Source organism: Neofelis nebulosa, chromosome 1, assembly GCF_028018385.1.
Source record: "Neofelis nebulosa isolate mNeoNeb1 chromosome 1, mNeoNeb1.pri, whole genome shotgun sequence".
In the NCBI taxonomy this organism is placed as follows: domain Eukaryota; kingdom Metazoa; phylum Chordata; class Mammalia; order Carnivora; family Felidae; genus Neofelis; species Neofelis nebulosa.
The window spans coordinates 135,975,473-135,999,103 of NC_080782.1; the positions used below are offsets into that span (position 1 = coordinate 135,975,473).

General features: G+C 41.7%; 1 protein-coding gene across 1 annotated transcript in view; it reads right to left on the reverse strand.

The window, feature by feature from the left end:
* Positions 1-23,330, reverse strand: part of LMNB1 (lamin B1) — a 56,738-nt gene extending 33,408 nt beyond the window's left edge. The window contains exon 1 of the mRNA XM_058737520.1: positions 22,625-23,330. Within this exon, the coding sequence (XP_058593503.1) occupies positions 22,625-22,983 (359 nt within the window). The 5' untranslated portion in view covers positions 22,984-23,330. The remainder of the gene's footprint in view (positions 1-22,624) is intronic.
* Positions 23,331-23,631: the final 301 nt, after the last annotated feature.

Here is a 23,631-nt window from a genome sequence, read left to right on the forward strand (position 1 = left end):
CAGGGGCACCTGGGTGGCTCACTCAGGTAAGCGTCCGATTCTTGATTTCAGCTCAGGTCATGATCTCATGGTTCCTAAGATCGAGCCCCATGTTGGGCTGTGCACGGACGGCACAGAGCCTGCTTGGAATTCTCTCTCTGCCCCTACCCTGCCAGTTCATTCTCTCTCTAAATAAATAAAATAAACTTTAAAAAAAATTGCTTCCCTTAATAAAAATAATATGAATAAAACGAAAGCTTTCATTTCAAGAAAACTTGAATTTCACCAGGCGTAACAAGTAACCAGGTCCAATCAAATATATGACCATTAAATAATCAGCTTGACAGGAGACACCTACATTCCTGTTAATATCCTATAGCAATGGCTCAAGAGTAACAGACATAGTTTCAATGATACAGCATGGATATACTTTCCCAAGAGAACCTAGTACCATTAACTTTTGGGAACCAGCCCTACAATCTCCTAGGGTCTATCTGACTAACCTGAATGCAACTGCTTACTTGCCACTTTCAGAATTATTCCTGATCACCTTCTACTTACCAGCAACACCACTGTACTTCACGGCTTTCACCATCTTGGTTTTTCATCCTACCACCTCTTTGACCTTGACTTGTCTTAGGATCATAATTTCAAACCTAGCTTCTGCACTGAATTACTGGCTCTGGAACTCAGTGCTTGAACTTGCTTCGATGTCTGCACTACCCTTTCCATTTGGAAGATTTAAGTCTCCTATCCAAGTATCCTTCATTTTGTCTAAGTGAACCCAACTCCGACAACCTCCACCAATAAAGAAACGGGAGATTCAAAAATGCACTTGAGGTGTGCCTGGGTGGCTCAGTTGGTTAAGCATTCAACTCTTGATTTTGGCTCAGGTCATGATCTCATGATTCGTGAGCTTGAGCCCCACGTCGGGCTCTGTGCAAACATAGAACCTGCTTAGGATTCTTTCTCTCTCTCCCCTTCTTTGGTTCAAGCTCACACTCTCTCTCTCTCAAAACAAATATATAAACTTAAAAAAAAGTTTTTTATTTAAAAAATAAAATGCACTCAATTACAGAATCACTAGAAAATGAATGTTCAAGGTAGCTCTTAGGGGAAATACATCATTACTAGGTAATAAATGTAGAGGACTTTTTAATTTTTTTTTAACATTTATTTATTTTTGAGACAGAGAGAGACAGAGCATGAACGGGGGAGGGTCAGAGAGAGGGACACACAGAATCTGAAACAGGTTCCAGGCTTCGAGCTGTCAGCACAGAGCCCGACGCGGGGCTCGAACTCACGGACCGCGAGATCATGACCTGAGCCGAAGTCGGCCGCTTAACCGACTGAGCCACCCAGGTGCCCCGAGGACTTTTTAAATAAAGTCATACTACATACACAGAACACACAGAAAGTGACTGAAGACCTAATAAGCATATGACAGTAACTATTTGAAAATGAATTAATATAATTAACCACTTAAACAGGAACAAAGAACTAGTGTAAAACAGAAACCAAGAAGTAAATTTAGAGGGACACACACTTAGAACATAATCTGAAACTCATTACACAACAGTTTAATTAGACAATGGCAAATTACTGCCCTTCTGTTAACATTTTGTTGGTCACACAGGTCAGTTTGTATCACAAATGCTCAGCTAAATGAATTGTCTAGTTTGGCCAGTAGCACAACTACAAAAAAATCTTGGAGCTCAACTTTTTTTTTTTTTTTTTTTAATTTTAAGTAAGCTCCACATGAGGTTTGAACTCAAGACCCTGAGATTAAGTCACATGCTCTACTGACCCAGCCAGCCAAGCACCCACCCTGGAGCTCAGCTTCTCTGTATCACCTACAATGTATCTGTGAACAAAGAATCTGTGTTAGTTTTCAGGATAGGAACTATACACATGCTTTGCTTTGGTTTGGTTTCCTTCTGTCACAAGTGCCATAATTTTCAATGTATTTTCTCAAAAAAGCCCTTGTGCCCTTGTTCTTTGATTTTCATATATAGAGTATATATGGGTACAAAGAGTTCCATTAAGCAATTCAAAATAAGAGACCCAAATTATAGATGGTCTCTCAGTTGTTCTAATAATTACATACCTAGAAAGGTATGTAGTTTCTGTATGTATGTAAGAAAGTAAGTAAATAAATAAAGTTTCTGGATATTAAATGTCACTTCCATGAAATTCACCAAAGATTATTATGCTGCATATAACCAAGCATGGACAAGGGCAAAAATTTGTGTTCAATAAATACTGAGAGACTTAAGAATATAGAATTGTAAAAGCTCTAAATTTGACAAACAACAAAAACAACACAAAAAACCAGACCAGGAATATTCATGCTTCTAAATAAAAAATAGAAATACAAGTATGTAGGGTTTTTTTATTACTACTTTAACAGGTCAGGCAAAAGAATAGTGTAAGGAAACCAAAAATAGACCACTCTCAAGTCAGTTTTAAAATCCACTCAATATTCTACAGCAAAATACTATGCAACTCTCTGGTTTCTTAGATCACTTCTTAGCAATTGGGAGAAGCGCTTAAAGATTGTCAGGTTCATCTTATAGAAAAATAGACGCTCGAGGCACCTGAGTGGCTCAGTGGGTTAAGTGTCTGACTTTGGCTCAGGTCATGACCTCAGGGTTCATGGGTTCAAGCCCCACAGTGAGCTCTGTGTTAACAGCCTGGAGCCTGCTTTAGAGTCTCTCTCTCTCTCTCTCTCTCTCTCTCTCTCTCTCTCTCTCTCTCTCTGCCCCTGTCTGCTTGCACTCTGTCTCTCTCTCAAAAATAAAAACATTAAAATATTTTTTTTGAAGAACAGACACAACAAACAGATTGAAAATTTTCCCTAATGCACGTATCGTGATACCCTAGATGGAAATAAGATGATAAAAGAAAATGAAAAATGAACACAAGAAATCCATGCCAATGACACCCCTTCTCTGTCCAGCTGCCTTTCTTAACTCAGCACTCAGCACTAACATTTCACTTCAGGACCATTCTTATTTAGAAAAAACAAATAAATGACAGAGGGTGAAATGGAAAAGCTATTTCGTTTTTCACCTACAGCCAGATAACCTAACAGAAACCATTCTATATAAACCGTTATTTCTAACATAACCACAAAGCAAGGATTTTAAATCCCCCAGAAGAGACCTACTCTACACGGACAGCCAGGCCAAGTATGGCCAGCTGTTTGCGCCCTGTGCTGGGATACACCGTAAGCTTCTTCTCACAGTTGTCTGATGGCAGCTGGACACCACTCCACACGACAGCAATTATTCAAGTGACTATCAGTGCAACTTCTGAGGCTCTCTTCACACATGGAGTTCAAAATGAACATGGCCTTTACCATCTAACCATGGTCTAGGCTTTTTAAGAAAAAATAAACTTCCCTCTGAATTTAAGGTAAAGATTATTAATATACCCAAACACAAACCTTATCTTTAAACTAATCTATTTCAAATAACAATGTACTCAAAACGCTATTAAATAAGCATTTGTTCCAATATTCATTCACCAGCTTCAATTCTGTCCCCAAAGTATCTTCCTTTCCAAAGGAAAAAGGAATGTGATCAACAGTAGTTTTACTGAGGAAAATAAATGAATTTCTCTGCAGTTAAGCTCAATGTAATACACAAAATCTCTAGAAAGTCATATGATCACAATTTCCATTAACGAGGGTCTCCTCTGGCACAAGTAAAAGGACTAAGATGCTTCTATACAAGCCCAAAGGTTGAAATTAATATTTTTTTGTGGGAGTAAAATTCTGCTTGTTATTCAATAAGCTGAGCAGTCAACAAATTAGCAGCAATCCAATCACAATCAGGCAAAACCTAATTGAAATTAGATTATAATTAGGAAAAATACCAAATAAGACTCAGACTGGACCTCACATCTATTTCTTCGAACGAAAGAAATTCACTTAGTTACTTCTGTGCTTGCTTATAGCACAGACTTAGACCTTAAATCCTAACAAAAAATGACCTATTAAGGAAAAAAAAAAAAAAAAACCAGTAACCGCCACTGTGTGCCTGACCATTTATCAGAGGGCTTGGAAACCAGCAGTGAACAAAATATAACAAGTCCCTGCTCTTATGGAAGGTACTTTCTGGTAGGTAGAGCCACACAGTAAACACATTTATATATGGCAGAGGTAATCAATACTTTGAAGGAAATTAAATCAGAAAAACAAGTTAGAAATTACTAGTATGACTAGTTACTTTACTGCTCCTCTATGGGTTTCACACCACCCAATCTTGTAGGAAAATAGCCTCCTGAAAAAATGGTAATCATTAAGTCAATAATTATCTTAGGAGAGCCTAGAGGGTACTGGAAAAATGTACTGATACAACAGGAAACAAAGTCAGACACTAACCCTGTCCACAAAGAGACTCCACTCTCATGAGGGAATCAATCAATCATAGAATTGTCTTAACACATCAAATTTGTCGGCAGCCTTCTTGATACACAGCGCTCCAAGAGTACATGATACAACTTCAGGGTAAAAATGTCACATTAAGGGGCGCCTGGGTGGCGCAGTCGGTTAAGCGTCCGACTTCAGCCAGGTCACGATCTCGCGGTCCGTGAGTTCGAGCCCCGCGTCAGGCTCTGGGCTGATGGCCCAGAGCCTGGAGCCTGTTTCCGATTCTGTGTCTCCCTCTCTCTCTGCCCCTCCCCCGTTCATGCTCTGTCTCTCTCTGTCCCAAAAATAAATAAAAAACATTGAAAAAAAAAAATTAAAAAAAAAAAAAATGTCACATTAAACAGGACTCCCGAAACTTCTGGGTTAAAACATCACATTACACATGACTCCAGAAACCCAACTAAAACAAGCAAAGGCACAAATTCACAATGACAAAGGAAGGCAAAGGGAAAATGACAAAATCTTGGAAGCTGAACATGGATGGATAAGTGAAAATGAGCTTAGCCAACACAAGAGTGCTGAATCCTAAGCCAGGCACAGGGATATCTGAGAAGTAACCTACTTTATACTGCAGATGTTGTTGATAACAAGAGATACCTTGGTAACTCCGAAGTACAACTAGCTGACAATCCATTACAAAGCAAAGCAAATAACCACTCCATACCACACTCCTGGGTCAATGGACCCTCATCCACCATGGCAAAGATGAAAGATCTCCTCTCTGAGGAGAGTGGGGCAGATTCCTAGACCTGATAGTTACACAACACACCTGAAGGCACCAGTACCACACAGAGGGTAGGGGAGCTCAGTGGACTCTCCAGACACCAAACCCACTCTCAGCCTCTCTCAGCTTACAGCAGGCTGGGCAGCAAAGCCTAAGGAAAACTTGAAAACATGACAGTGGGTATTCCCAGTGACGTGATCCTACCCTATCACCCCCGGGAAGCTTGGTCAAGAAGCCCCACTTATGCACACAGCTTTCTATCAGCTTCTGAGAAACACTTCTGAATATAAAGGGACATACAACAGTCATCAGACAACTGAGAAAAACTCTCACGTGGATTAACTCACCCAACGTCTGTTCCATCCTCCTAGTTGTGCTTTCCTCAACTGGAAAGGTAAAAATTACATTTTCCAGAATGCCTAGAAGCTAGGATATGGGAGGAAAATCAGGAACTCTAACGCACCTATAAGGAGTATGGAAGAAGGAAGTACCACAGGACCACCTTCTTGGTCCTTGTGGCAATTTTCCTGCTGAAAACCAATCATTAAAACCTGAAGTTTTCCTGTCCTTATGTCAATAACACACATTAATGGAGCTTTGGAGTGAAATTTAAAATCAGAAACTGAATCCTCCGATTTTGTTTTTTGTCAAGATTGTTTTGGCTACTCTGGGTACCACAAATTTCTGTATGAATTTTAGGCTTAACTTGTCAACATATGCAAAAAGGCAGCTGTGACTTTGATAGAGATTGCACTGAATCTGCAGGTCAATTTGAGGAGAAATGCCACCTTAACATCTTCCAATCCAGAAACATGGGATATCTTTCCATTTATGTAGGTCTTCACTTACAGTTTTAAGTGTATAAGTCTTATACTTCTGTTCAATTTATTCCTATGTAATTCATTCCCTCTGATGCTGCTAAAAATGGAGTTTTCTTACCTTCATTTTTAGACTGTTCATTCTTCATGGCTAATGTACAGAAATATACTTGAGTTCTGTATATTGCTCCCATGTCGTAAACTTTGTTGAACTTACTAGCTCTCAAGAGTTTTGCTTTTGTTTTTTTTATTAAATTCCTTAGGATCTCCTATGAAACCATGGCACCTGCAAATAGAAACAGTTTTACCACTTCTTTTTCTTGCCTAATCGCCCTGGCTAGAACGCCCGGTACACTGATAATGTTAACAAATAGTGAGAGTGGGCGACCTTGTCTTGTTCCTGGTCTTAGGAAGAAAGCAGCCAGTCTTGACCATCCAGTATATTAGCCATAAATTTTTCATAGATACTCTTCATCAGGTTAAGAAGCTCCCTTTTATTCCTCATTCAAATATTTTTACAAGAGCAGTGTACTTTGTCAAATATTTCTTATGCATCTAGTGAGAGGGTTTTTGCCCTTCATTCTATTAATATGGTTTATTACATTACAGACTTTCACAGACTGAACCAACCTTGCATTCCCAATATAAAACCCACGTGATCGGGGGACCCGGGTGGGGTCAGGGTACCTAAGCACCAGCTCAGGTCTTGATCTCAGGGTTGCGAGTTCAAGCCCTGCATTGGGGCCCACGCTGGGCATGGAGCCTACTTTAAAAAACAAAACAAAACAAAAAAGTAAAAAAATCCATATGGAGATAGTATATAGTCCTTTTACATGTTGGTAGGTTTGGTTTGCTAGTATTTGGTCAGGAATTTTTGCACCTATATTGGTAAGAGACATTGGTACGTGACGTTTTTCTGGTCTGAAGTTTTTCCAAAACAGTGTCCCAATGTCCATCTCCAGTTTGCTAGGTGTCATGGGGCAGGTGTTTGCAGCAACAGCAGTGGCAGCTTCCTGGTCCTGAACTGTAGCTATAAACTATTTTGTTGTTTTTTTTTTAATTCGGTGGCTTCAATGGTGCCTGAGACATAAAAGCTCCCAGAATCTACAGTGTTCTAGCCATCATTCCAGCTCTCTAACACTTTTAATAATTTTTTCTAACCACCTGCATCCCATATCGTTTTCTTTTCTGCTTAAAATATCTAGTGGATTCCATTTCCTGCAGTGAGACACAAAGACCTAAATAAATAGAAAAAGAAATTAACTTGGAGCAAACAAAAACTGTGAAGGAAAAGAGACTTCTTAAAAGGTAAGAGGAAGTACTGCACCTACAAAATGTAAACAAGATCAAGATACTATAAGGAAACATCGAGACAGTAAAAAGAAGGTATTAGAAATTTAAAACAGGACAGCAAAAACTGGAAGGTAAAATGGAGAATATATACCAGAGGAAAAAAAGTTTTAAATGAGAAAACTAAGAATTTAAGAAGTCCAACATCTGAATCACATGGGTCTCAGAAAGTATAAAATATGAGAAAACCATGAATAAAAGAATGTGTTGTTTATATATTTATTTTGAGAGAGAGAGAGAGAGAGAGAGAGAGAGAGAGAATCCCAAGCAGGCTCCGCATTGTTAGTGCCAGAGGCCCATGTGGGGCTCAATCCTACAAACCATGAGATCATGACCTGAGCCAAGATCAAGGGTCAGATGTCAACCAACAGAGCCACTCGTCACCTCAAATAATTTTTTAAAGTTGCCAAGGACTGAAGAACATGAATTTCCAGACTGAAAAACTATCACCACATGACCAGCACAATGGAAGGAAAAGAGATGCACACCAAGGGACATTCTTAAGAAACTTCAGAACTGGACCAAAAAAGGATACTGTAGGCTTTTAAATTTTTCACTCATAGTGCTTCTTAGCAACAACAAAAGCTAGAAAACTATAAAGCATGACTTCAAAATCCTAGGAAATGTGCTTTACAACTTAGAATTCTATAGCCAAACTATCAATGCTGATGTGACATAACTAGCCATAGAGAAGAGCATAAGCCTCCAAATGTTATTTCTTCAATAACATAAAGCTAATTTAAAAAAAAAAAACAAAACTCATGATTCCAAATGACTTGATGTTTTAAGAGTTAGTATCAAGTCTTTCTATATAATTAGATAAAATTAAGTGGGAAAAAATGCCATTTCCGTAAGTAAACAAAAGATGGTATAGGGAAGAAAAACTAAGGACTACTGAGTTCTGTGGGAGATTATGTCCGTAGTACGTCCAGGCATTTCTGCCATAACACAACATATGTGCTCCTGAAAACCCTTCCACTAACAGATCAAATGGAAAAATAAAGTTGGAACAATCCTCTCAAAACCTATGCAGTTTTGTAAAAAGAGCACTAGCAATACTAATATAAAACTAGTACCTCAGGAAATGACTTGGACAACCCAGGCAGAGAGTTGTGTGGCTGTAACTACCTCAAGAGATACTTATAAATGCACAAGAGTGGTCATGCAGGCTTGCGGGAATTGAGATGAGACAGAAAGAAGTAGAGCTCTGAACATACCAAAGGGAATGTACCTGTTTGGGAGAGGGAATCCTGGGAGCAGCACTCATGTTCAATCTTCTTCAGAAAAATGTGAAAAGCAGAAAGACTCATAAATGCAGAGAACAAACAGACGGTCGCCAGAGGGGAGGGGCATGGGCAAAATAGTTGACGGGGAGAGGAAAATACAGGCTTCCAGTTACCTAATGAGTAAGTCACAAGGATAAAGGCACAGTACAGGGAATACAGTCAGTGGTGTTGTAACAGAGTTGTACGATGGTATTCAAGTAGAGTCATACCTTAACAGACGGCAGCTACACTTGTGGTGAGCACAGTGTAAGTATACAAGTATGGAATCACTATGTTGTATACCTGAACCTAATGTAACAGTGTGTCAACTACACTTCAATTAAAAAATAATAAAACTAAAATAACATAGAGCTGAAAGTGCAACTGAAGGCTTTCTCTACCTCTAAATTCTACTCTTGACCTTCTGGTTCCTTTACTAGGAAAAGTCACATATAAAGCAATACAACCTCCAATTACAGTAATATCATTTCTCGATTTAAAAGCCAAATATGAGCTAATTGGTGTTAAAGAAGCATCTGTAGCACCACACTAAATTAATACTTTAAATACCAAAAAACTGATCTAAACCGGTCCAAAATAGAATGTACGAGGCCAGTCACAGGAAGAAAATGTGTTATGGAGAACACAATGAAGAACTCAATTCCCCATCTTTCAAAGCACAAAGTCAATAATGTCATTTAGGTAAAAATTCCAAATGAGCAGTGAAAATAGTTGAAGGTAATTTCTTTTTATGAAAAGCCTTGGGAGAATCCTTGGAGTCCTTAAATTATGTACACACATACACACTGCTGTATAGTCCTGGGTTGTTTTTTGCTTTGTTTTGTTTTTTCCTTGTTTCCCAAGACTCAAATTGAAAACATCTGATAGTCAGGAAGGACTTCCCTAAAAAATGGATGCAGTGGACATCAGAGAGATGAGACGTTAACCCAAGGACAAGAGAAGTCCAGACAAGGAAATCACTTTTGCAAAGGACCTATTAACAGGGAGCGTAGTAAACAAGGTTGAATAAAGGACTTCAGAGTGAGGAGAGAGAGCAAGACCAAGTATGCTGGGAGATACAGCTGGAGTCAGAAAGCAGCCAGCTCATGCAGAGAAGTCTGAGGTAGGATGACCATCTTGTCCCAGTTTGCAAAGGGCAAGTTCCATTCATGCCAGTTGTCCCAGCATAATTTATACCTCCCTCTTTCACACACAAAAGCATCCCTGTTTGGATGCTAAATTATATGGTCACCCTGCATTTAGGCAATACTGAGAGTCTTAGTCTTTATCCTAGAAGTTACTAAAGTGTTTTAGGCAAAGTGGGTTAAGTGCATTATCTTAAAGGGTAAGTGTTCTGGTCTCCTATCCAATGTTTTGTGATACAAAGTTGAAATGAGAATCTATTTTTTTCTTTTTTCGATGTTTTTATTATTTTATTTCTGAGAGCGCGTGCAAGCAAGAGAGGGGCAGACACAAGAATATGAAGCAGGCTCCGGGCTCTGAGCTGTCAGCACAGAGCCCGATGCGGGACTTGAACTCACGAACCATGAGATCATGACCTGAGCCGAAGGTGGACGCTTAACCAACTGAGCCACGCAGGTGCCCTGAGAATCTACTTTAAATAAAACTTTAAAAATGTCTTCTCTTCACAGCCAACATTCTTATACAAGTAATCACAATCTTTCTTCCCACTCCTTCCTTCATTATAGTCCATGGCTTTGATCCCACTGCCAAAGTTACTAGCATTACGCACTCCTCACAATCAACAATAATCTGCCAGCCACCAAATGTAATAAGTAACTTTTAGGACTTATCTAACCAAAACTGTCCTAGCATTGCTTTATAAATCTCTGTCCCATGACTCAACTCTTGTCCTGTTTCTATGGCTATTGCTCAACATCTCCACTTTTCCTTTTTCTACCCAGTCCTCATATGAAGATGTTTTCCACGTCCTTGCCCCTCCTCTCTTTTGTCTTTATCCCCAAATATCAGCCCTGCTCCTGCAACTGTATCTCCATTCAAAGTCTCTCCATAGAGCTCCAGGCAAGTACTCTAGATTGCCATGTGACATCTCCACCTAGAAGTCCAACAAACACCACTAATTCACACTAACCTGAGTAGGTTCTCTAAACCAGTCACCTATCCATCAAGGTCTAAAAGCAACACTTCCCCCAGGCACCCATGCATGGAAGCAGGGTCACCCTCAACTCTTCTCCTGACTCTCCCATGCTTAGTGTCTCTTAAATCCACTTTCTATCCTTTCCCACTGCCTACCTGAACTCAGGGCCTGCCTCAAGTGTTCTTACCTGGGTTTTATCTGTACTCTTTGTTTCCTCCACAGAATGGCCAGACCGTTCTTCTGTTCATGTCACTTTTCTACCTGAAATTCTTGAGGCTCACTTCCTAAAATCCAACCGCCCTCTACCACATACGTGCATGCGTAGGTATGTACACACACACACACACACACACATGCACACACGCACGCGTGCAGGTCTAGTTAGAGGAAACTAACTGCCATTTGGGTAACCACCCTCTTCTAATGCTTTCCAGCCAACTCCTAGTTACTTACCTCCCAACACTCAGCCCAGTTCCCTGGCGATGTCTTTCAAAACTTCAGAAGGCTCCTGTCTGCCTTAGTCTTTTCTTCCACAGCACCATGTAGATACTGCTATCATAACACTTATTACACTGTATTAATATACCACATTAACAGTTCACAATAGCATAGTGTTTGTTTTCTGCTTTGCCCATGAGACTGTCAACAACTTGGTAACAAGAACTGAGCGTCCCATCTATTCGCGGCATCTGGTTCAAGCCCTGGCATATAGTATTATTTCCACAAATGTGTGCTGAATAAAAAATGAAAAGAACATTTCTCAAAAAAATAATTCAAAAAAACAATATTTCTCTCATGAGTATTAAAGACTTAAGAGACGTTAATTCCTCTTAAAATTATTATTAAGGCATAAAGTAGGAAAGTAGCTTTCTAAGAAGGAAGATAAAAGAAGTCTTTTTCAGTAATTCATCTTCACCCTTTCCTCATGAGCGAACGAAGCCCTCGGTATTTCCAACAGCTGCTTCCATTACTGCACCCTCCTGACAAATCCACAATCACCTCCAGGGAGCTATGAACTATCACTGTGAAAAACACACATCCAGTACCATTTGCAAAAGTAACAACCAAATGGACCTGAAAATCAGCCGTCCTATGTAAGATTTCAAGTCCCAACCCAATGATAGTGCATGGAGAGCCTGCTTCAGACAGAGAAACCAAAATCACACCTGCAAAACAGCAATGATGTAAGGATTACAAGAAATGACACGGGGGGATGGGAGGCTGGCTGGTTCAGACGGTAGAGCGTGCAACTCTATCTTGGAGTTGAGTTCAAGCCCAAAGTTGGCCATAGAGCTTACTTAAAAATGAATAAATAAATGATCCATGTAAAAACTCTCTGACAACGCTGTAACACAGAGCTCAGACCTAGTCTAGCTCTACCACTAATCTGCTAAATTCTCTTAGCCTGAAGTTTCCTCACTCATCAAACAGGGTTATCACACAGCTTAAAAGACAGTGCATCTAGCAGAGTGCGTGGCAAACATGTTAAGCGCGAAAAGAATCTTAGCACCTTCTGTCCTGTATCTTTGATAAGTACTTTAATCTAGCTCTCAGTTTCTGCATCCACAAATCAAGTTGGTTAGACGGCATGATCCAAGACCCCTTCCAGCACCAAAAGGGCTCTGATTTGATCTGTGATTAATAAATGTAGATGCAGTGAAGGCAAAAAATTATATTTAAAAAGGACCAACTAAACAGATTAGCTAAGGAAAACGTCATTTATCATCTAGTCATACACCAAAAATATCAGCAGAAACCTAAGATTATAACCTAAGTTTCAATCATTTTATGCCTTTATACCAGCAATATGACCCTAACAATATAAAAATGATCAAGAACTAGAAAGATTCCAAAATTAAAATAAATTCCTCAGACACTCATCTGTTGCTGGTAGCATCAAAAATTGGCAAAATTGTCATTTCTTCATCCAGTGATTAACAGTTAACCAGTCAATTAGTTAACATTTAACCATTAAGTTAACCAGAGGAAAAAACCTGTTAACTGTCAGCAAGAAAAGATAAACATGGCCCTCTAACCATCTTGGAGAAACTGGGGACACACAGTCACTGAGAAGTACACATGCTTGGTCACAGCAAGCTAAGTGACCAATAAAAGTTATCAGTGTAGCTTTAAAATGTGTTAAATGATAGTATAGTACATTAGCTGATGTGAGAAGATAATCACAAAACAGCGCTGCATGAAAAAAGGTTACATATCAGTATTTAACAGGAATCATTTTTTGTTAACAATATGCTTATTAATAGGAAAACTTCAGAGTTCTTTTTTACGGAACTAAGGATGATTTTTACTTTCTTCTTGGTGTTTACCTGTATTTTTTAATTTCCCATAACAAACATAATTTTTGTGTAATAAGAAAGCTTTTTTTTTTTTAATTCCCAAAATATAATAGCCAACACACAATCCCTTATCACAGAAGTACAGTGAAAAAAAGAAGTTAAAAACCCTGATTAGGAAACTTCCTTAGACCCCAATAATAACTGGGAACTTCAGTTACGCTCCCATCACTCAAGTAATGCCTCAGCCTCAATCTCACTATTTGTGCATGGAACAGACCTACACTGAAGATACAAAATTCTCAAGATCTCTAACTCAGACATACCAGAGGTGATGTCATCTGAACAAATTAAAGGACAAACATTAATAGATTGTGCTGGCGGGGGGGGCGGGTGGGAAGAATCGGGGCACCTGGGTGGCTCAGTTGGTTGGGCAACCAACTTCACCCATGTCATGATCTCACAGATCGTGGGTTCGAGCCCGGGATCGGGCTCTGTGTTGACAGCTCAGAGCCTGGAGCCTTTTCAGATTCTGTGTCTCCCTCCCTCTCTCTCTGTCCCTCCCCCACTCACGTTCTGTCTTCAAAAATAAACATTAAAATTAAAAAAAAAAAATCAACAGCATATTTTTTTACTGCTTTATCTTTCATGCTGTGTTTACTTTCTTGAATCTGGGTACACTAAAAGATTACCTAGTTTATAGGATTAAACCTAAGGATTAAATTCCAACAACTCTAAAAGATATCCTGCTCTACCAGACATCCTTTGAAAGCATAGGAAGGAAGTGTTATGACAGTTTAATTACCTAGGATCTGCTTCCTAGATTTTGACACCAATTCTAGGGGTTTCGTCCTTCCAAGTATTTCCCTGAAAATTAAGTTTAGCATGCAGTTTTCTAGCTCTTATATTAAGGCCGGGGTGTTGCGGTCAACTTGCTTCTACCAGAGCAAAATTAGGACATAATCGAAAGACAAGGCAATACATGTGATGAAGGTTTTCGTTTTTAAACTAATCATCCTATGTCCAAAGAAAATTCCCTAAAGCAGGTTAGCATGTATTATTTTAGGTTTGAAAACTGAATACGAATGTTAGAACAACCCTGCTGATGTTGTTTAGTCTGTGCACCTTCCCCAAATGTCATTCTGTGACTAAAATAGGTAGAAAGCCAACAAAGGAAGTATATATATGCACTAAGTCCAAATTTATAGTAAATCCCAACCCCTTTCACCACTAGGAAAGTAACAGGAAAAATTATTTCATCATATTTACATTTCAGTACTCTTTAAAAGTGCTAAAATGTTAGCAACTTTCCTTAGTAAATTATCAGCAATATTTTATCCAACTATTACTGGATAAAAATTCATCCATTATTATGACACAAGTAAATAAGAGGCTAAAAAATGATGTAAGTGTCTTCATTCTTGCTGAGATTCACAACACTACTACTTACTCCTTATCTCAATTATACAGATGAGGAAGCACAGGCTCAAAGAATTCAAGTACCCGAGCCACAAAAAAACTAAGAAGTTGCAACTTTGTGAAGTACCCTTGCTCGATACTACCCAACCTCATGCTATTGTGGTTGACAGTGTCCCAACATACTTGTTAGTAGCACATAAGTACCTGTATGCAATTTTTTTAATTTTTTTTTAAAATTTTTTTTTTCAACGTTTTTTATTTATTTTTGGGACAGAGAGAGACAGAGCATGAACGGGGGAGGGGCAGAGAGAGAGGGAGACACAGAATCGGAAACAGGCTCCAGGCTCCGAGCCATCAGCCCAGAGCCCGACGCGGGGCTCGAACTCACGGACCGCGAGATCGTGACCTGGCTGAAGTCGGACGCTTAACCGACTGCGCCACCCAGGCGCCCCTGCATTTTTTAATTACAACACACGCAAATCCAAATTTCCCATTAGAAGTTTCCTTACTAGGGGCGCCTGGGTGGCTCAGTCGGTTGAGCCTCCGACTTCGGCTCAGGTCATGATCTCACAGTCCGTGAGTTCGAGCCCCGCGTCAGGCTCTGTGCTGACAGCTCAGAGCCTGGATCCTGCTTCAGATTCCGTGTCTCCCTCTCTCTCTGCCCCTCCCCTGCTCATGCTCTGTCTCAAAAATAAATAATAAAATAAGACATTAAAAAAATAAGGAAACAAAAAATAAATAAAATTAAAAAAAAAAGAAGTTTCCTTACTAAAGCAAAATCAAAAGAAAGTTATTTCCCCCAAAGGAATACAAAAATAGGCTTGATCCCTCAGTCTCAAACCCATTTTCCTGAAAGTAATGATGCTTGGGAATGGTGACAGAAGAAGTCTACAAATCTTATGGTGCATATATGCCATGAAGAAACCCAACACTATACTGTTGGAGAAAAAAAATTTTCCTAAAATTATATTTAAAAAGCACCACTTGTTTTGAAAAGGCATGAATTTATGCTTTAAGTAATTAAATTCTGTACAGTATCTCAAAAATTAACTTGAAAACACTGGCTTTAAGGCCTAACACCTATAAAACATTAAACTATGTTTCGTGGGACATCCTTTGTAACTCCTTTTAAATGCCAAGACAGTATGGGTCTCCTGGGTGGCTCAGTCGGTTGAGCATCCAGCTTCAGCTCAGGACACAATCTCACATTCCATGAGTTTGAGCCCCACGTCAGGCTCTGTGCTGGCAGCTCGGAGCTTGGAGCCTGCTTCACATTTTGTGTCTCCCTCTCTCTCTGCCCCTCCCCTGCTCACGCTCTGTCTCTCTTGCTCTCAAAAATAAACATAGAACAAAAATTTCTGAATGAAAGGACAGTAAAATTGGCTTGCTCAAACAATCCTACAGCATCCATTATATTTGTTATATACCAGTGAGCACCCATCACCACTTTCCTAATTAATTCCTAACCCTCAAAAACAGAAACTTAAGAGTTCATTTTGCAGCTTTTCAAGCTTTAATATTACCATAAGCCAAATGGGGAATAAAAGACAACTTTTAGAACCTGATGAATCAGGTGAATTTAATAAAAGCAGTTAATTTAGGGGCGTCTGGATGGCTCAGTCAGTTAAGCGTCCGACTTCAGCTCAGGTGATGATCTCACGGTTCACAGGTTCAAGACCCTAGTCGGGCTATGTGCTGACAGCTCAGAGCCTGGAGCCTGCTTCCGATTCTGCGTCTCCCTCTCTCTCTGCCCCTCCCCACTCGCACTCTATCTCTCTCTCAAAAATAAATAAACATTAAAAAAAAATTGGGGGGGCACCTGGGTGGCTCAGTTGGTTAAGCGTCCAACTTCGGCTCAGGTCAGGATCTCATGGTTTGTGGGTTCGAGCCCCGCATCAGGCTCTGTGCTGACAGCTCGGAGCTTGGAGCCTGCTTCGGATTCTGCGCCTCCCCCTCCCTGATCCTCCCCCACTCATGGTCTGTCTCCCTCTCTCCTTCAAAAATAAATAAAACACTAAAAAAATTTTTTTTTATTTTTTTGAAGCAGTTAATTTAAAAACACAAATCCATACTCTCTTACATGCACTTCCAGAGTTTCTAAAACCTAAAATTTTCATTAATTCATTTGGTGGCAAAACCTGACCTAAATGGATATGAGGCTATTTTTAGTTGTCTTTCTCCACTGACTATAACTATTAATATCTTTCCTTGCAGAAACATGTTTCACAATGGAGTGCCACCCCAGACCCCACTGGGGGTATTCTATATGGTACATGCATATTACCTTAAAATTGAAATTGTTTTTACTTCTATAACACACCTGGCCTTAAGGATTTTACATAAAAAACTGTGGACCTGTATCAGCAAACGAAAAAAAAAAAAAGTATGCATCCATAAAATTAGTTATTGAACAATTGACCAACAAACTTACTTTTCTCTTACATCTATCTACCTTTCCTGTATAATGAGTTAACACTGAAATTCTGAAATGTCAATCTTCCTTTACTTTTTTGTTTCAAGTGTTGACTGATGGCACTCATCATCATTCTTGGAAACTGTTCACCAAAACAGCTTCCAATGACATATAATTAGGTTTGGACTGAATCAGAGTAGCTGTATCTTAAATCTGAGATGTGTTCCTATGAGAGACCACATGGATGGAAGCGGATGTCAAATTCTCTCCAGCAGGACCAAGCACCTCCAAGAATTATTCTGTCTTTAGGTACATTGTGTACTGAGGAAGCAAAAAGGGACTAAGTAATTTCGGAATCTATGATTTTTTAAATCCACTTACATGATATACTAACTTACAAAGACTCTTAACTCTGAAAAAAAATTAAAAGCAGAAAATTATTCTTAAATAAAAGAGCTAAATGGACCCAAATAGACAAAAACAATTTCTTGCTTTACATCTTACAAATTATACTGCAACTATTGTTCAAAATTAAATTATTCCCAAGATTTCCAAGAATTACTACATACAGGCAGCATTAGTCTACCCACTAGACCCTAATAAAAAGGCAGTTAAATATGCCACATAAAATAAACTTGTATCGGGGCACCTGGGTGGCTCAGTCGGTTAAGCATCCAACTCCAATTCAGTTCTGATCTCACAGTTCAGGAGTTAAAGACACACTCAGCTCTCTGCTGTCAGCTCACAACCAGCCACTTCAGATCCTGTCTTCCCTTCTCTCTGCCCCTCCCCCGCGCTTGTGCCCTCTAGCTCTCTCTCAAAAATATATCAACATTTTAAAAAAATAAATAAACCTGTCGCACCAAAGAGAATGGGAGAAGGATCATTAAACATTCCAATGAACTTCTAAAAAACGATGAAAAGCAGATAAAAGTACATATCACAAAATATGCACATAAGGACTACAGGGGAAAGTGAGGGAGACTTAAAATGGGGGCATAAACTCACGAAACAGCTTTATATCTGATTCTCCTCAGCATCCCTTAGCCTAACTGCAGGCTTTCCGACAAGTTAGTCCACAGCACATCCCAATGAGATATAAAGAGGTCCTAATGTGTTCTTCCATTAGAAAAGCCAGCGAAGGAGCTACCTAAACTAAACAACTAAAGCACTAATGCTCAACCAACTCATTTGTAAATGTTGACAAGCGAGAAGGATCACACATGTGACAAAAATCACTTGCAAGAAAAAACCCAATCCAAACAAAAAGAACAACTGAACAGGGAGGAAAAAAGAGATCATCCAGTGAAAAGTATTTTAAAAAGAAAATCCTAAATATTACCTTCAGACAGATTAAAGAAAATAATACATCCTTAAAATAGAAACAAATTGGGGCGCCTGGGTGGCTCAGTCAGTTAAGCATCTGACTCTGGCTCGGGTCATGATCTCACAGCTTGTGAGTTCGAGCCCCGCATTGGGCTCTGCGCTGACAGCTCGGAGCCTGGAACCTGCTCAGATTCTGTGTCTCCTTGTCTCTCTCTGCCCCTCCCCTGCTCACACTCTGTCTCTCTCTCTCAAAAAATAAATGTTAAAAAAAAATTAAAAAATAAATAAAATAGAAACAAATTGAATAAAAGAGAAATATCTGTACAAAAAAATTTCTTGGAATTAAAAGCATGACTTCAGTCTTTAAAATGTCACTACTGAAAAATAAATTAAGTAATTAAATAAAAAGTCACTACTCAACTAGAGAAGAATCAAAGTAATTTCCCAGAATGGAAAAAGAAAAAAAAGAGACAAGAGACAAAAGTGGTTAACATCCCAACCAGAAAAAAGAAAGAAAACAAGGAACAGAAAGATTTGGAATAAAATAAATTTCCCAGAGCTAAATAAAGTTCAAGACTTTAAATAGAAAGAAACCACTTGTAACAGGTGGGATGCATAACAGAAATATCCTTTCCTAGACTCATCGCCATCCAATTTCAGAAAATCAGGATAGGGGCGCCTGGGTGGCGCAGTCGGTTGAGCGGCCGACTTCAGCCAGGTCGCGATCTCGCGGTCTGTGAGTTCGAGCCCCGCGTCGGGCTCTGTGCTGACAGCTCGGAGCCTGGAGCCTGTTTCCAAATCTGTGTCTCCCTTTCTCTCTGCCCCTCCCCCGTTCATGCTCTGTGTCTCTCTGTCCCAAAAATAAATAAAAAAAAAAAAAAAAAAAAAAAAAACAGAAAATCAGGATAAAAGAAAATTCCAAAGCTTCCAAAGAAGAAAACCAAAAGCAATTACCAAAAGAAAATAACTGTGACTGACATCAGACAGATACTACAACACAGGCCACTAGAAGACAAGGGAGCAATATCATAATTCCCAAGTTCTGAGGAAAAAGGTTAGAACCAATATTCTATACCTAACCCAACTACTAACCAAGCATGACAAAACAAAGTTATTTTCAGACACATGGGACTCAGAAAGTTTAAATCCTGGTGAACCTGCAGGGGCTCGGTGATTAAGCGACCAACTATGGATTCAGGCTCAAGTCATGATCTCACAGTTCCTGAGATAAAGTCCCACTCAGGGTGCTGACAGCAAAGAGTCTGCTTGGGATTCTCCTCACTCTGCCCTATTCCTGTTTGTACTCTCTTTCTACCAATAAACTTAAAAAAAAAAAAAAAAAAAAAAAAAAAGGAAGTTTACATCCTGCCATCTTTTCTGAGTCAGTTGCTTGAGGATGTTCGCCAACAAAATGAGGGAAGAAACCAAGGAAAGGAAAGTATGTGATCTAGGACAGTGGGTCAAAATCAGGTCAATTTCTAGGATGTCAGCTACACACAGCACATTTTTTTAAATTTTTTTTAATTTTTTTTTTTTTAATTTTTGACAGAGCATGAGCGGGGGAGGGGCAGAGAGAGAGGAAGACACAGAATCCAAAGCAGGCTCTGGTCTCTGAGCTGTCAGCACAGAGTGTGACACGGGGCTCGAACTCACAGACCTCGAGATCATAACCTGAGCCAAGTCGGTCGCTCAACCGAATGAACCACCCAGGTGCCCCTACACACAGCACATCTTAAGCCCAGAAAGCTTCAGGGAAAAAAATAATACTCATGTAATAGATATTATGATTACATATTTTCAGAAAGACTTCTTTAGTCAACAAGAAAAATGAAAGCCCATTTAGGAGCAAAACTCCTTAACCACACCATCCCTTCACCCTATTTTATCTTTATTACCCTGGCACCTGTTATTATGTAAAATTATATCACATACGTTAATTTATTGATTCTAATACATGTATATTTTACTTTTTAATCTTGCTAAAACTAGTATGCATCTTACAATCCACACACAGCATTTTTTTCCACTTTTTTTAATGTTTATTTTTGAGAGACAGGACACAAGTGGGGGAGGGGCAGAGAGAGGGAGACAGAATCTGAACCAGGCTCCAGGCTCTCAGCTGTCAGCACAGAGCCCAACATGGGGCTCAAACCCATGAACCGTGAGAGCAAGACCTGAGCCAAAGTTGGACGCTTAACCGACTGAGCCACCCAGGTGCCCCGCATGTTTTTATACTTTAATTGACAAATAACTGACACACATCACTGTGTAAGCTCATGGTGTACAGCAAATTGTTTGATTTACATATACTGAGAAATGATTAACACAATAGGTTCAGTTAACATACATCTTCTCACATAGATACAAAAAGAAAAAAGGAAAAAAATTTCTCCTTGTGATGAGAACTGTTAGGATTTTACCTCTTAACTTTCCTATATATCACATGATGACCTATAGACATCCTGTTATACATGACATTCCTACTACTTTATCTTGTAACTGTATGTATCTTTTGACTGGCTTCCTCTATTTCCCCCTCCCCCTCCATAGGCAGCATTTTAAAACTACAGTCAGCCAGGTGGCAGTCTTGTTACTGTATTAAAAACCTTCGGTAGTTAACTTCTGAAAAGATTACAAAAGCATCAACATCGAAATGCCTCAGACTAGATGAAATAAGACCTTTATGTGCTTGTCAGGTATCTCCCCTACAGTACCCAACTCAGCAACACAAGGGCAATAATTTATTTCTTTAAAACAATCTCTGTAGTCTCTCAACATACAACAGTGACTGGCACATAACAGATGCTTAATCTGTCACATTTTAACATCTCTGAAACAAATATGGGCCCAACAGAATGGATCCTACATAGCTGGTCCTGACATTTTTTTCTTAGTGGTGCATTTTATAGCAAATCGGCATCTAGGATTTGAAGAAATTCAGTAACAAAAATTGGACAGTAATGTGAGGGCAATGACCCATTTCAAAAGATGCCTCCAAAGGTTGGTAAATCCAAGAAACAGAAAAATAAGCTTATTATTGAGTTTCGAAACTAAACACCCAAATAAATAAACACAAAAAGAGCTAAACACGACTGCCTCCTGGAAATAGACAATAGATTGTCAACAGTCTTTCACCAGAAGTCAGCCTATTTTTTTTTTATCAAGTGCACACACTTTTTATGAACCATTTTTCAAATATTAATAAGGGGGAGGGGTAGATTCACGCATACAAAAGAGAGAGACAGGAGCATTCACACAGACAGAAAGACATTCACGGGCAAACAGAGTCAAAGTCGGAGTCAAGCATCTCCAGAAATTTCAATGAACAATGGAGGATGGAGACCGAGTTCTGGAAGCAAATTTAGCAAATATCTAAAGCATGACATCAACCCTAGTTGCCTACTGATTGATTACAAGTATGCCCTTTTGCTCACCAGAAAGTCAAGGTAGGCTCAGCAAAGGCTTGCTAGTTTATCCTAGTGCCCTGGTCTGAAAACTCAGACCTCCTTAGGTGGAATAATTACAAACTCGCCACAGCACTTCACGTTTACACAACAACCCTTACACCTGCCCTGGCCTGTCATTAATTACAACGACAGACGCGGGCGCTGAAAAGGTCTCTCCATTACCAGAAAGACCAACTGACTACATTAAGGGGGTGCAAAAGCTCGGGGAAGGAGACTGCTGCTGGGGGGGGAGAGGGGGGGAGGCGGTGAGTAATGTGGTCCACGAATCAGAGAACGGTGGTCACGCCATCCAAAACCCCAGCTTTCAGCACCCAAGGGGACCCGCGACTATCTTCTTAGAAACGGCACCTTTCCCTAGAGAAAGCTAAAGAGCTTAAAACCCCAACTCGGCCTGGGCCGGCAGAGGCGCTCAGTTCAGACCCCGCCCAAGACAGGCGTAGAACGATTGCAAGATGTCACAGGGCCCAGACTGAGCGCGCCAAAGCGGGACCCACCCCCGGGAGACCCGGACGCTGGAGGCAGGTCCCTCCCCTTCCTCTCTCCGCCCGCGCACAGCTCATTCATTCTTGAGGCGGGCAGCCCATCTTCCCGGCCAGCCATCCCTGCGCCGCAAACCCACCAGCCGCTTTGTCTCTGGCCCGGCCGGAAACAGGAACGCGCATTGGAGCGCGCGCCCAGACGCCACCTCCCCACACCTGGGGCCCGCCGGGCATTCCCGGTCGGAGAACCCTTCTGGATCTCGGGGTTCGAGGTCCGAAGGTGGCCAATCCACCTTGGCGGCCTCAGGTGCGCGCTCCACCCGGCCCTGCTAAAGAGCGGGCAGTCGGAAATGTGCATCTCTCGGTCACACCGTCGCTACAACTCGAACCCTCCTCCGCGACCCCTCTCCCCGCTAAGAAACACTGTATTCTTTCTCCTTCCAAAGGGCGTGGGCACTCGGCCCCGGTCTTCCCGCCCTGGGGCTGCGCCCCCCGCCCCTCGCGTGAGCTAATGCGGCCCCCAGACGAGCACTCACTTGAGGAGCAGCTGGTCGTGCTCGGCTTTGAACTTGCCCAGCTCGATCTGCAGCTTGGCGCGCTCGCGGGCCGTGTCGTCGAGCGCGCGTCGCGCGTCCGCCAGCTCGGTCTCGTAGAGCGCCTTGAGGCCGGTGAGCTCGCGTCCGCGCACCTCCTCACGCTCCGTCACCTGCAGCTGCAGCGCGCTGTTCTCTGTCTCCAGGCTGCGCACCTTGTCGATGTACACGGCCAGGCGGTCGTTGAGCTCGCGCAGCTCCTCCTTCTCCTGCAGCCGCGACAGCCGCGTGGGGCTCAGCGGCGTAGCGGGGCCGCCGGTGCGGCTACCCGACCGCGGCGGCACGGGGGTCGCGGTCGCCATGGCGGGCGGCGGGGCGGCTGGCGGGCAGAGCAGAGCGGGGAAGCCGCGGGCAGCACGGGACGCGTAGGGAGCTGCAGAGGGCGAAGCGATGATCCGAAGGCACAAACCGACGACCCGCGCCCGCGGAGAAGCCGGCGTGGGAAGGGAGAAGCACCTGGGTTGGCAGGAGCCGGGTTACGGCACAAAGGGCAAAGGGGGAAGACTGCCAATCAATCAATCGTAAAATGCCCTTTTAAGAAAACACGCACACACACTCACACACACTCCGGAAGATTTGGGGCGAGGGTGACCGGGAGGGGCCGAGCTGGGTCCGCGCGCCGCCGCCGCCACCGAGTCTCCCGCCCGCAGCACTTTGTTTCCTCTCAGGCGGCGCGGAGCGGCGGGCGGGGGGGGTGGGGAGGGAGGAGGGCGGCGGGGGGCGGAGGTGGCGCGGGCAGTGGCGCCGCACTCTCCAACATGGCCGGCGCGCGCCGGCACCTCCACGTGACCGTCGCCGGCCAATGGGGAGCCGGCGGCGCGCTCCGGGGTTCGGGGGCTGGGCCTGTAAATTCAAAATCTGGGCCTCGGGCAACCGTCAGCTTGGCGCGCGGGGCTGGGCGTGGCTGGGGACGGACTGAGGGCGGTGGAGCGGGGCGCCGAGGACTGCTC